Source organism: Nansenia antarctica (genome assembly GCF_963989245.1).
Source record: "Nansenia antarctica genome assembly, chromosome: 18".
Lineage (NCBI taxonomy): Eukaryota > Metazoa > Chordata > Actinopteri > Argentiniformes > Microstomatidae > Nansenia > Nansenia antarctica.
Genome location: NC_137691.1, coordinates 5,000,024 through 5,014,384, shown reverse-complemented (window position 1 = coordinate 5,014,384; position 14,361 = coordinate 5,000,024). Strand labels below are relative to the sequence as shown.

The 14,361-nt window shown below is 49.8% G+C and overlaps 2 protein-coding genes across 2 annotated transcripts in view; one reads left to right on the top strand and one right to left on the bottom strand.

Annotated features, from left to right (window-relative positions):
* Window positions 1-3,705, top strand: LOC308173268 (class E basic helix-loop-helix protein 40-like). Its single transcript, XM_080548271.1, has 5 exons — window positions 1-97; window positions 759-822; window positions 1,203-1,310; window positions 1,759-1,882; window positions 2,394-3,705. The coding sequence occupies exons 1-5, from the start codon at window positions 12-14 to the stop codon at window positions 3,449-3,451; spliced, it is 1,440 nt and encodes a 479-aa protein (XP_080404397.1). The 5' UTR covers window positions 1-11; the 3' UTR covers window positions 3,452-3,705.
* A 3,916-nt stretch (window positions 3,706-7,621) lies between these two features.
* The window catches only part of LOC308173498 (tubulin monoglycylase TTLL3-like), a gene marked incomplete at both ends in the record, with an annotated part of 11,805 nt that continues 5,065 nt past the window's right edge, over window positions 7,622-14,361 (bottom strand). Inside the window, 7 exons of the mRNA XM_080548528.1 lie at window positions 7,622-7,798; window positions 8,955-9,144; window positions 9,322-9,800; window positions 10,723-11,158; window positions 11,422-11,665; window positions 11,963-12,111; window positions 13,359-13,551. Coding sequence (XP_080404654.1) covers window positions 7,622-7,798; window positions 8,955-9,144; window positions 9,322-9,800; window positions 10,723-11,158; window positions 11,422-11,665; window positions 11,963-12,111; window positions 13,359-13,551 — 1,868 coding nt within the window. The remainder of the gene's footprint in view (window positions 7,799-8,954; window positions 9,145-9,321; window positions 9,801-10,722; window positions 11,159-11,421; window positions 11,666-11,962; window positions 12,112-13,358; window positions 13,552-14,361) is intronic.

The following is a 14,361-nucleotide window of genomic DNA, read 5'->3' as shown; positions in this document are numbered from 1 at the left end:
TAGTAAGGAGAATGGAACGGATTGAACGGTGTCCAAGTGTGCAACCGCCACCCTGCGTGTCCAAGCACCCGTCGGCTGAGCTGGGAGACATGCAAGGGTAAGTTACACTAAACGTATATGTATGTATAAGGTATATGTAGGGTAAGTTACAGCTTAGACATCTCTTGACATCTCCTTACATCTCCTTACTGACTACGAGCCTCTCTCTGTGCCTCTTATTAAAACGCAAGTGCGCAACTCGTGAGCTTAGAATGATAAGGTTCTATCTCCGTTTAGAATGATAAGGTTCTATCTCCGTTTAGAATGATAAGGTTCTATCTCCGTTTAGAATGAGAAGGTTCTATCTCCGTTTAGAATGATAAGGTTCTATCTCCGTTTAGAATGATAAGGTTCTATCTCCGTTTAGAATGAGAAGGTTCTATCTCCGTTTAGAATGATAAGGTTCTATCTCCGTTTAGAATGATAAGGTTCTATCTCCGTTTAGAATGATAAGGTTCTATCTCCGTTTAGGGCAGTTCAGAGATATTGAGCGTCAAAGTTTTTACATTCCATTATGTTTTAGTGAGATGGAACCTTTGTATTTTATGAATTACTAACTCAAAAAGGTCAACATTTTAAAAATAACACCACACATGCATTAATAAACACCTAATGGATCAGATTATGTAAATATTTTTTTTTTTTTGATAAATATGGAGATAGAACCTTATAATTCTAACGTCACCAACTCTCATTGACTCTCTGTTGCGTCTCTCTAGGATGGATTTCCCGATGTACATGTACAAGCCCAGACGGGGGATGAAGCGAGGAGAGGAAAGCAAGGTATGTGGATGTTTTAGAACATGTAAATGTAGATGTTTTTACTGTGTTATATTTTATTTACTGTTGTTTTTATGTTCAGCACTTGGAGTTGCATGTATTCGATGTATGACTTGTGCTGTTTACATGAAGTTTGATTGATTTATCGATTGATTGATTGAGATTGCAAATGTTTTATCTGATGAACGTTAACTTTGAATTGCCGAAATATTTTAAGACTTTAAGAAAAACTGTGATAACCCATTTTCCTTTTTAATGATGTTACTGGCGGAGTCACTCCCTACTATTCACATGACATTGTAACTTATCATTAGAAACTGCAGCATTTCTTTTAAATATAAATTCGTTAAACTCAACCTCATTTTTTTGTTTATTATTCACAGGAGACCTACAAACTGCCTCATCGACTTATCGAGAAGAAAAGGCGCGACAGGATAAACGAGTGCATCGCCCAGCTGAAAGATTTACTGCCCGAACACCTGAAACTCACGGTAAGTTCCTTATCTGGGGGTAATAAGAGTACTGGGCAATGGAGATGTATTGACGAACGCGCACTCAAGTGGTTGTTAGCGGTATTACACAGATCCGTTGGTCTGCTGTACAAATTCAGGACATGTGTACTGTTATAGGCTACTTTTAATTATTATGTCAAATGTTTACATTTTTTCAGTTTGTACCTAATCATATTTTTCAAGTGACTGTTTGTGGAAAAACACAATTTGTGCAGTGTCTGATATTATCGATGTAGGGAGAGGCAGCGTAGTCATAGTATTGTAGTTCTGCTGTTGTTGTTGATGCTGCTGCTGCTGTTGTTGTTGTTGTTGTTAGGGTGTGTGTGTGTGTGTGTGTGTGTGTGTGTGTTTTCTCCCGTGCCGCGGGGTGTGTTTGTGCTCCATGCGAGGTGTGTCTGTGCTGACGGCGTGTGTTCTTCCTCTCTAGACTCTGGGCCATCTGGAGAAGGCTGTGGTTTTGGAGCTCACGCTCAAGCACGTGAAAGCCCTCACCACTCTGCTGGAGCAGCAACAGCAGAAGATCCTCGCTCTGCAGAACGGCATGCAAATCGGTGAGCGGGAGTGTACGGCACACACACTCACACACACACACACACACACACACACACACACCAAATAGGATGATTCTGCAGGAGAGCAGCGGTGCACATTAGTAAGCAGAACCAACGAGCACAATCAGATGATTCGGCAGAACCACATGTAAATCCAGTGAGTTGAAATAGCTTTCCTGCCGACGACACGTTTTAATTTAGACGACCAGCAGCCACATCCTCATCTCAAAGGCATTTCCGAGACTCAGTCACATTATAATTATAATACGATTGGAGCATTAGTAGAATCGGGAAGGAAGGAAGGGGGGGGACCATTCATAAAAATCTATGTGAACGACTTCAAACCCCAGGAAGACTAGCTAATGGGGATCCTAATAAACAAACAAACAAACAAAAGTGTAGTTTGGTCGCCTATGTATGTGGGAGAAGCAGTTTCTGATTGTTTCCTTGTGTGTGAGAGAAGTTGTTTCTGACTGTTTTCTTGTGTGTGTTGCTCTTCCTGTGTCTACAGACCATGCCGTCTCCCAGGACAACAGCGAGGAGATGTTCCGCTCGGGGTTCCACATGTGCGCCAAGGAGGTGCTGCAGTACCTGGCCAACCAGGAGGCCGCCGACGGAGACCTCACCCCCGCCCACATGATCGGCCACCTCCACAAGGTGGCCGCGGAGGTCCTCCAGGGCCCCGCCCCCGCCCACCCTGCCGCCCCCAGCCCCCGCCCCTCAGACGACCAGCACCACCACCACCATCACCACCACCACCACCACCAGCCCCACAACAACAACAACAACAACAACAAGGAGTCCGCGTCCAAGTCCGCGGCGGGGGGTATGATGATGCCCCCTAAGCCCAGCGACGAGGGCCACGGGAAGAACTGCGTCCCCGTCATCCAGCGGGCGTACGCCCTGGCAGGGGCGGGGGCGGGAAGCGGCGAGCAGAGCGGCAGCGACACGGACACGGACAGCGGCTACGGAGGGGAGGGGCACGAGAAGGGCCGGGAGAGCGAGCTGAAGAGGGCGCTGGGCGGCGGCGGCGTCGGGGGCGAGAGGGCGGCGGCGGGCGTCAAGCAGGAGGAGGACGAGCCCTGCCGCAAACGGGCCCGGGCCGAGTCGTCCGAGGACGAGTCGCTGTCCGGCGGCGAGTCTTCGTCATCCTCCTCATCCTCCTCGTCCTCCAGCGGCCACAGCAGCGGCTACATGAGCTTCTCCTCCCCCCACCACCACCACCAGGCCCCCCCTCCCCTCTGCATGCCCTTCTACCTCATCCCCCCCTCCGCCGCCGCCTACCTCCCCATGCTGGAGAAGTGCTGGTACCAGGGGGCCGTGCCCATGATCTACCCCGGCCTGGGGGGGGCAACGCAGCAACAACAACAACAACAAGGGATGCCCCCCGGCAGCGAGAGTCGCCTGTCCCCAGGGTCCCATCTCATGATGTCCCCCAGGGGGGGCAGGTCCTCCTCCTCCCCCGCCCCCCCCCCACCCTCCTCCTCCCAGACCCCCATGGACTCCCCCGCTCTCCTCCAGGCCTTGAAGCAGGTACTCCCCATGAACCTGGAAACCAAAGAGCACTGAGGAAAAAGACACTCTCAGGAGGAGGAGAAGAAGAAGAGAGAGAATGTTGTTGAACAAAAGACTGCTCTGCCGCGCGGGGAGAGAGAGAGAGAGACTTGTTGGAGGAGGAGGAGGAGGGATCACCACAACAGGACAGTCAGATCACCTGTACTCACCCCCCACCTCACCCTCACCCTCACCCCCGAGTCTGTCAGACGGAAGAGAGGCCAGCAGCAAGGGAGGGTCGCAGAGCTCAGAGGGAGGGGTCGTCCTGACCCGCGACGAGAGACTCAACTTTACCCTGAATGTTTTGACTTTATTACCCAGAGTGCTGAGTTCAAAATTGATCGAATTGATCTGAACCTGCCCTTAACACACACACACACGCACACACGCACACGCACACGCACACACACGCACACACACACACACACACACACACACACACACACACACACACACACACACACACTTGGTTGAATGTAAAAGAGAGGAAATCCTGTAGATGCTGCTGTTGAGGTTTCTACACGCTGCGCACACTGACGTGTGTCAGTTGTAGCCGTTGCCATAGAGACACACCATCCTTGTAAACCGTGTCGTCACACCAAAATGTCAACAGTAAACCTTTCACCCAAAGCTGACTGTCAACTGTACCTGACTGACTTAGGTCACTGAAAACGATGCCCTTTGACCTGTTCCCTATACTAGAACTATCACTCTAACTGTAAGGGTTCCCCCAGGAGTGTACAGCCATGTGCAAGGGTACACACACACACACACACACACGCTGACACACACACACGCTGACACACACACACACACCTGTTCATACTGTACGGGGGAGTGACGTCATCACGTGACCATGATGTCTCGTGTTGCGTTTGGGATTTTCAGTGACAGTTGGGAGACAGTTGAGATGGATTGTCTTGTAATTATTGTTTATATACTTCTTTGTACATCTCTATTTTTGATACATGTCCTATAGTGCTCTGACCAGAGAGAACAAGAAAGAGAGAGAGAGAGAGAGAGAGAGAGAGAGAGAGAGAGAGAGAGAGAGAGAGAGAGAGAGAGAGAGAGAGAGAGAGAGAGAGAGAGAGAGAGAGAGAGAGAGAGAGAGAGGGAAAGAGAAGAGTAGAGTAGAGTAGAGTAGAGTGTGGACAGGTGGTTTGTTTGTATCGTACTTGTACATAGCACTGTAGCACTGTGCTGGAACTGGTCTGCAATCTCCGGCGCGTCCCGTTTTCTGCTCAAGTCAAACCTGGTGTTTGTTCATGCTGTTGCCTTTTACTTGTGAAAAAAACAAACTGGTGAATCTCTTTTATCAGACAGTTTAATTAAGTGTATTTGTATGAATACTGGAGGAGTCTGAGGAGGGCTGATGATGAGGAGAAAGTGAATGTAAAACGTTTTAACAGAAGATTAGTTTTCTAGAGAAAGAGGTACTTGAGATGTTATATTTTGGGACCTACCAGAAAGAATGTTTGATGTACATATTTTGTCAATAAATGTTGATATAATACATCATAATCACATCATATTTTTTTTCTTCCCTGTATGGAAAGCACTGCCTGCTTTGGTTCCTCCTGGAACAGAGTGAGAGAGAGTGAGAGAGTGAAAGAGAGAGAGTAAAAGAGAGTGAGAGAGAGAGAGTGAGTGAGAGAGAGAGTGAGAGAGTGAGTGAGAGAGAGAGTGAAAGAGAGAGAGTGAGTGAGTGAGTGAAAGAGAGAGAGAGAAAGAGAGAGAGAGTGTGAGAGAGAGAGAGTGTGAAAGAAAGAGAGAGAGAGTGAGTGAAAGAAGGAGAGAAAGAGAGTGAGAGAGAGTGAGTGAAAGAAAGAAAGAGAGAGAGTGAGTGAGTGAAAGAAGGAGAGAAAGAGAGAGAGTGAGTGAGTGAAAGAAGGAGAGAAAGAGAGAGAGTGAGTGAGTGAGTGAGTGAAAGAGAGAGAGAGAGAGAGCTGAGATATGTTGCATTGGACTGTAATCTCATGGGCTCAGGTTCTCCCTTGGTACACAACAACCCTGGCGGAGGAACACTTATGTAACGCTGGTCATGTGGCGGGAGACGGCTATCTGCCTGTGCCCTTACACGTAAACACACACGCACGCACACACGCACACACACACACACACACACACACACACACACACACACACACACACACACTGTATGAAAACATTCATCGAGGAACCATGCCCACTGGACAATCGCTTCAATCCAAAGGTCGTGATAATAGCTGGAATAGCAGAATCTTATTTATCTTTATCTTTACAATTCCACACAATGAGGCAATGTCTATTTCACACAAATATATACTTCTGATATATACTAATATACATATATATACAGATATATACTTCTAATATATACAAATATATACTTCTAGTTTCAAATTGGTCCCTCAGAGTGAATGCGTAAATACAACCCTGTTGCTACTGTATGCTACGCTAGTACAGCACTGCAACGTCTGACCCTATCCAAGGTTATGAAAAACCCAGAATTGGTCATTTGACTACAAATCCTGATACAGTGATGAAGAAACACAGACACTCTCCTTCAAGAAACCACTGATTCGAGTTATTCATAGCATCAACAACATGTTTATAACATGTCATATTACAAATAACATTCATAAACTAGAGAGTATGGTATGTTTGCAATGCAAACCAAAAATGTAAGACATACATGTATGCAAGCTTTGGTGGTGCGATATTTGTCTGTATCTCCTTTGTATGTTTGTTGTATCTATCTTCTCGTCTGGCACACACTACCGACACGCCCAACCCTTATCCTCCTCAGGCGTGTGTCGCACCTTAAACAAACCTGTCTGGCTGATCAAAGGAAACAAAATGGAGGTTGATGGTGACAGGAGATGAGGGGTGAGAGAGAGAGGCACAGTAATAGACAAGCACGTTTGATAGCCCGCAGACGCATGTCTTCTTCACAGCTTGCTACCGTATTATCTTGGTTACACAAACACACACACACACACACACACACACACATACACACACGTACACACACACAAACACACACACACACACACACACACACACATGGCAGTCACATGCGTAGCCACACTGCTATCCCTGGGTAGTGCTGGCCTGTGATTGGTGGATTTGTAGGACAGGGAAGGGCGGGGTGCTCAGCAGTCAGCTGTACATGAGCATGGACACTGCTCCTCCACCCCCAGACACACACACACACACACACACACACACACACACACACTCACACACACACACACACACACACACACACAATCACACACACACACACACACACACACACACACACACACACACACACAATCACACACACACACACACACACACACACACACACACACACACACAATCACACACACACACACACACACACACACACACACACACACACACACGTGCACACACTCTAACCATCCCTTTTATCATTCTTCACCTGTGCATCATAAACGGATGATTACGGCTAATCTAAGTACAGCTAATCTAAGATGACTATATATACAGCAGATAACACTCTCTGATAGACTCTATTAAGGGCCCTACCGACAGTATGATAACATGATTGTCGTCTGTTGGTGTCCTCTCCCCCTAGTGTGAAGATGTGGTATTGCATGTGGCATTAACATGACAGTGATGCCAGTCTGTCTGATGGGTTTATCTGTGCTGTCATCAGCTCTGCGGGGGCCCCTGCTGGGGAAACAGTGCACCCGCAACCCGCTGCATTAATAGGAAGGATTTATAGACTCGGGTTTCAACCACACACGTTTTAAGTGTCATCGTATCAAGATGTAATCAGTGTCTCTCTTCAGGCAGAAGATTGGTTCCTCTGGTTTGGGTTTAATGGTCTGTGACTGGGTTTGATTGTCTGTCACTGGGGCTGGGGCTGTACCAGGGGCTGGGGCTGTACCAGGGGTTGTACCAGGGGTTGGGGCTGGGGCTGGGGCTGTACCAGGGGCTGGGGCTGTACCAGGGGTTGGGGCTGGGGCTGTAACAGGGGCTGGGGCTGTTGGAGGTACAATCAAACAGAATGATGACGACTTCTGTTTCCCCCTCTACTCTGTCCAGCACAGGGAACCTATCAGGGGAGGCTGGTGGAGGTAGAAATCGGAGGACGGGTGCCATTGTAACGCACGTGCTTGATACCGTTCCTCATTCCATTCCCTGCTTCACAATGAGCCCGTCCTCCGATTTCTACCTCCGCCAGCCTCCCCTGAGAGGTTCTCTGTGCTGTGCTGCTGAGTAGAGGGTGAAACAGAAGTCATCATCATCATCATCATCGTCGTACTCCTGGCGTATTCCCAGAGTGTTCCTGGTAATCCCGGCCTCCAGCCTCCCCCCATGTGTCTGTGACTCCCTGGACCACCCCTGCTGGTGAGAGGAGGGGGGAGAGGGGGCTTAGTCCCAGAACTGCACACAGCCAGATGGGAGACACGCTGGACAAACCGATTTAATGTGGTGTTTTTTATAGTGGAAATATATTGCGGCTTAAGAGTCTTGTTGCATGACTGTTTGATTGTTTTTGGAAAACATTTACGACGAGATTTCACAAGTTTTCGACGAAACGCCACGTTGTTGGGTTCAGACCGTGGACACAGTCAGTCTCTTTGGATGAATTTCAGGCGTTTGGTTCCAAAAGTCCAATTACTCTCTATGCCCTCAATAAATTATCAACTGTAATCGCTGTTCCATTACAGTCAGAAAAATCAGGGGGGATGGTGGATTCTATCATATGGGGACAATTTTAGCCTCCCCACAGCGTCAGTGACTTGGTATAACAAAACATTTTTTACAGTTTTTTTTTTTAATGAACAAAGATGCTAATTCCTACTGAGGAAAAAGTTAGGACCTCCTATGCCCTAATAGCTGGTGTTGCCCCCTCTGGCTGAAATAACCTTAATTAGTCATTTTTGATAACGGTCTACCCAGTACTCAAGTTGTAAAAGAAAAATCAGGGGGGATGGTGGATTTTATCATATGGGGACAATTTTAGCATCCCCACAGCGTCAGTGACTTCAGTGTCAGTGACTTGGTAAAAATGTTATTGCATGTGTGCGTGCCCCCTCCCTCGCCCACAGTGTTTTACTCAATATGCGTAAAACTGGCAGTTTTAGAAGGGGGATGATTTTGACTGTTTTTATTTCAGGGGGGATGCCATCCCCCCCTCAACTCGAGTGCTGATTACAGAACTCTACACCAACATATTGATAGTGGAATGATATGGTTCTGCTTCTTATGGTTCTCATATTATTATTATTATTATTATTATTATTGTTTGTGTTTCATAATTTCACAACTTTGTGCTGGTCAGTGGCTGAATAATGTTGAATATGAGACACAGAAGAACAGCTTCACAGCTTGCGAGTCTTTATTTCCTTTCCAGATAAAAATATAAAAAGTAAAGACATGATAACAATCGTTCAACAGTTCTTGAGAGGAAATCAAACCCTCTCTTCTTCCCTCCTCCCTTCCGTCAAGAAGACGGTCCTTTGGGTCCTTCACAAGCTCCGCCCCCTTTATAGGTGACCATGGCCTGCCTGTGAAAGTGGGGTCTGAACGGGTGCATGCGACTGCGGAGGAGGCCGGGCTGGGAGTGTGTGAGTGTGGGGGAGCAGGCCCCGCCGGGGGGGGGCAGGAGGGGTCTGGCCAGGGCGCTGTGGTGGCGCAGGCTGAAGACCTCCAGGGCCGGGATGGGGCCGAGGAGGGTGGGCAGGCCCCTGGGGGGAGGAGCCCTGCGAGGGGGTGGTGGAGGTGGAGCCAGGACAGGGTGGGGGAGGAGGAAGGGCCGGGCGGTGGAGGTGGTGGTGGTGGTGCCGGGGCCTGGAGCCAGGGGAAGGCCCAGGTGGAGGTGGAGGTGGAGGTGGGGGTGGAAGTGGAGGTGGGGGTCTGGGGGCCTGAGGGAGTGAGACAGGGTCCTGGGGACCAGGCGGAGGGGCCCCACGCCGCTCAGACTCAGGCCCGGGCGCCGGGCTCTCTTCTGGGGCTCGGCGTGGAGCGCCAGGGGCCGCTCCGGTGCCAACCTGCGACAACACGACGACCTCAGGGAAGAGGAGGCGTGTCCTCCCTCTCCCTCCCTTTTAGGAGACTCGGTAGGCGGCGGCCTCTTTTTCGCCCCCTCCGATTGGTTCTCCCTGCCTGAAGGGCGGCGGGGGGCGGAGGAGGAGGAGGAGGAGGAGGCTTCGGCAGGTACTAGCACGTGATTGGACGGTTGGTCGGCGTCCTCAGAGGCTGATTGGTTGGAAGGGAGCCTGGCGGTCGGGTGGGGGGGGTCAGGGATGACGGGGGGTCTTTGAGGGGGGGGGCGAGGGCGTCTCAGGGGGGATCCCTCCACCAGCAGGTTGACTCCCACATACTGAGGGACCTCCACTGCAGCCTGGATGGGGGGGGGGGGGGGAGAGAAAAACACACACACACACACACACACGCACACATAGCGTGGATGGATGAAGACATCACGCACACACAAACACGTGCACACACACACACAGAGACACACACACAGAGACACACACACAGACACACACACACACACACACTTAGGCACCAGACTTCAATTCTGGAAGTGTTCCATAAAAACATGCGATCTCCCCGTCTGGAGCATACAACACACCCCTCACACATGTCTCATGACCGTCTGCATACAACACGGACAACACACACACCCCTCACACACACACACACACACCCCTCACACACACACACACACACACACACACACACCCCTCACACACACACACACACACACACACACACAGGCACACACCCCTCACACACACACACACACACCCCTCACACCCCTCACACAGCAACACACACAACACATTCCAACAGACATTCACTCAAACAGAGACTTCTATTACACAGAACACAGACAGCATCTGACCATCTGGTTGTAAATGGCAGACATGTTATCTGGTCATACAGAAATGTCAGATCGGAATCTGTATACTGTACACACACACACACACACAGACACACACACGTGCTCATATACACACACACACACACACACACACACACACACACACACATATGGATAACTGGATATACAGTATGTGCAAAAAAACTAGTTATTTTTATTCTGTGTGTATGTGTGTGTGTGCCTGTGTGTGTGTGTGTGTGTGTGTGTGTGTGTGTGCCTGTGTATGAATATGTGTGCCTGTGTGTGTGTGTGTGTGTGTGTCTCTCTCTCTCTCTCTTTGTCTCTCTCTGTCTCTCTCCCCCCTCCCCCCTCCCAGAGCCAGCCCCCCCCCCCCCCCCCCCCGGCCCAGCCCAGCCCAACTAAACCTCCTCACCTGTTTATAGATGAGCTGGAACCCCCCCGTGTACGCCCCGTGGTCCTCCCGGCGGTCCAGCACCACCCTCAGGGTGTCCAGCTGCACGGCGGGGCAGAGGCGGGCGGTCACGGCCGAGGCGGCGGCCATGGTGGGGCTGGCGTTGATCTCCAGCAGCCAGGGCCTCAGGTCCCGGCCCAGGAGGAAGTCGGCGCCGTAGAGCTCGAAGCTGCCCCTCCGGCCCTCCACCAGGTCTTGGGCCGTCTGGAGGGCCCGGACCACCGCCCGCTGCATCCCCGGGACCACCAGGGACCCCCACGCCGCCCCGCGGCCCTGGCCCGCCAGGAAGTCCCGGAACTCGGAGCAGGACCACATGTTGTCCTCGGGGAGCGCCGGGTGGCGCCGCTGGGATGGCTGGAAGTGCTTCTGGATGGAGTTGTTACACAGGTGGACCGAGCTGCAGGGAGGGAGAGGAGGGGGGGAGGGAGGGAGGGAGGGAGGGAGGGAGGGAGAAGAGGGAGGGGGGGAGGGAGGGAGGGGGGGAGGGAGGGAGGGAGGGGGGGAGGGATGGGGGAGGGGAGGGAAGGGAGGGTGGGATGGAGAAGAGGGATGGAAGGATGGAAAGAAAGGAAGTATTTTTGTAAGTATGATACAGATCCACTATGATAATGTTTCACCTGCACTCCTCTATCTCTCTCTTCCCCCTCCTCTCATCCTGACCTGTCCAGGGTCTGGGTCGAGTAAGGCTGAGTGGAGAACCGGAGGTAGCATTCGCGGTAGAACCACACGGTCAGGGGGTTCCAGTCCGTGACCAGGAACCACTGGCGCAGGTCGAACTTGGTGTCGTGGACCAGCAGAGGGCGCTCCAGGTACTTCTGCACCACCCACTTGCTGTCCTTGATCAGGGACGGGTCGCTGTCCACCAGCCTCAGGATCTCCTCCAGACGGTTCATACACATGATACCTGGAGAGGAGGACAGGAATAGGAGAAATAGATAGTATGGGGGGGGGGGAGAAAGGAAGGAAGAAAGAAAGAAAGAAAGATATAAAAAGAGAGAAAGAAAGAGAGAAAGAAAAATATATATTAAAGAGAGAAAGAAAGAGAAAGAAAGAAAGATTGATATAAAAAGAAAGAAAGAAAGAAAGAAAGAGAGGAGGGATAGAGGATGACCCATTGGAGGACAGAGAAGAGGATTGAGGGGATGGGAGGATGGAGGGAGGAGGATGGTGGGAGGAGGAGGGTGGAGGGAGGAGGGCTCACCCCGGCCCCGTGACTTGGCCCCCGGTTTGATGATCCAGATACTGCTGAGGCCGTCTGTCTCCAGCTGGGGGCACACCTCCGCTAGCCTGGCCAGCATGGCCCTGCAGCCCTCCACATACCCCCCGCTGCCCTCTATCACCACGCCATCACTACTGAGACAGGGGGGAGAGAGAGATGGGGGGGTTTACATTGGATCAATGACCCACACAGTTTTAGTTTAATGGCAATGTACTGTACATAATGTACATAATGTATGTACATGGGCTCTATGACCACCAGGTTTGGTTAGAACAGGGGATCTGATCTATGACCACCAGGGTTGGTTAGAACAGTGGATCTATGACCAGTAGGTTTAGTTAGAACAGTGGATCTATGACCACCAGGTTTGGTTAGAACAGTAGATCTGATCTATGACCTTCAGGTTTGGTTAGAACAGTAGATTTGATCTATGACCAGTAGGTTTGGTTAGAACAGAGGATCTGATCTATGACCAGTAGGTTTGGTTAGAACAGAGGATCTGATCTATGACCAGTAGGTTTGGTTAGAACAGAGGATCTGATCTATGACCAGTAGGTTTAGTTAGAACAGTGGATCTGATCTATGACCAGTAGGTTTGGTTAGAACAGGGGATCTGATCTATGACCAGTAGGTTTGGTTAGAACAGTGGATCTGATCTATGACCAGTAGGTTTGGTTAGAACAGGGGATGTGATCTATGACCAGTAGGTTTGGTTAGAACAGGGGATCTATGACCAGTAGGTTTAGTTAGAACAGGGGATCTGATCTATGACCAGTAGGTTTGGTTAGAACAGGGGATCTATGACCAGTAGGTTTAGTTAGAACAGGGGATCTGATATATGACCATCAGGTTTGGTTAGAACAGGGGTCCTCTTTTGTCGCAGCTTGAGCAGTGACACATCTGATTCAGCTAATCAGGGTTATGGGCCTGGTTGTTCAAAGCTTTTAATCTGGATGATCAGAATGATCCCGATGTTGTTCTCTGATCCAGGATCAGATCGAGCTGGCTGATTTCCCCCCCATATACGACTCAAAATCAGCCAGATAGATCTGACCCTGGATAGCAAAAAAGAATCAGGATCATTCTGATCCAGGTTAAACTTTTTTTTTAAACAACTGGGCCCTAAAGATCAGTTGATTTGTTCAACCAGATGTGATAGCTCTATGCTGGGACAAACCATCTGAAACCACTGAAGCCAAACCAGGATTGAGTATTATTATAATAATAATAATAATTATTATTATTTTTACAGGACAAAAGGACTCACTGGATGTTAGTGTCTACAAACTAGATCAAAAGTGAAGCATACGAAAGTGACTTGAAACTAAAAAGTCACTAAAAGTCATTCCAGACAACCGACCAATCCCAATCCACTCACTGGACAACCTGGTAGTAGTCGCGCAAAAACTCCGCCCACTGTTGCTCTGTGAGGTCGGGTGGCGTTTCCCTGGCGACGTCAATGTCGCCGTGGTCTAAGCTGTTGAGGAACTCCTGGCACACGTGTAAGGCTCTGTCAATCATCCCAGGAGCGAGCGATCGGGTTGCTCTGCGCTGGCGCTGCTTCACATGGCCTGAGGGACAGAGGGAGGGACTGAGAATGACTTGGCAACGGTTTACTCTGACTGAGTGTGTGTGTGTGTGTGTGTGTGTGTGTGTGTGTGTGTGTGTGTGTGTGTGTGTGTGTGTGTGTGGGTGTGTGTGTGTGTGTGTGTGTGTGTGTGTGTGTCTGTGTCTGTGTCTGTGTCTGTGTCTGTGTCTGTGTCTGTGTGTGTGTGTGTGTCTGTGTCTGTGTGTGTGTCTGTGTGTGTGTGTGTGTGTGTGTGTGTGTGTGTGTGTGTGTCTGTGTCTGTGTGTGTGTGTGTGTGTGTGTGTGTGTCTGTGTGTGTGTGTGTGTGTGTGTGTGTGTGTGTGTCTGTGTCTGTGTGTGTGTGTGTGTGTGTGTGTGTGTGTCTGTGTGTCTGTCTGTGTCTGTGTCTGTGTCTGTGTCTGTGTCTGTGTCTGTGTGTGTGTGTGTGTGTGTGTGTGTGTCTGTGTCTGTGTCTGTGTCTGTGTGCATGTGCGTGCGTGTGTGTACAGTATGTCAGTCCGGTGTATATGTTACATGTTATATGTTACATGTTTTGCAAAGCATTTTCTAGCGACTGTGTCAATAGTGAGATACCCTCAGATTCTTCCGACTTCTCTTCCAATGTTTCTTCCCCCTCTCCTCCTCCTCCTCCTCCTACCTCTCCACCACTCCTCTCCACTACGTAGTGAAGCAGGCTAGTGCACGCTGTCCTCCTGAAATCCTCTTCAGAGAAGGAAGGAAGAGGTGTTATAAGCAGTATAACTTTTATCAACAATATCAGCTTTTCAAAAAAATGCCGGTTCAGAGAGGACGC

Excerpts from the sequence above, each read along its gene's own strand:
- LOC308173268 (XM_080548271.1), top strand. The coding sequence starts at position 12 with ATGGAACGGATTGAACGGTGTCCAAGTGTGCAACCGCCACCCTGCGTG. Across the intron at positions 98-758 it reads GAGCTGGGAGACATGCAAGG|GATGGATTTCCCGATGTACA; the intron begins GTAAGTTACACT and ends GCGTCTCTCTAG. Across the intron at positions 1,883-2,393 it reads GCAGAACGGCATGCAAATCG|ACCATGCCGTCTCCCAGGAC; the intron begins GTGAGCGGGAGT and ends CTGTGTCTACAG.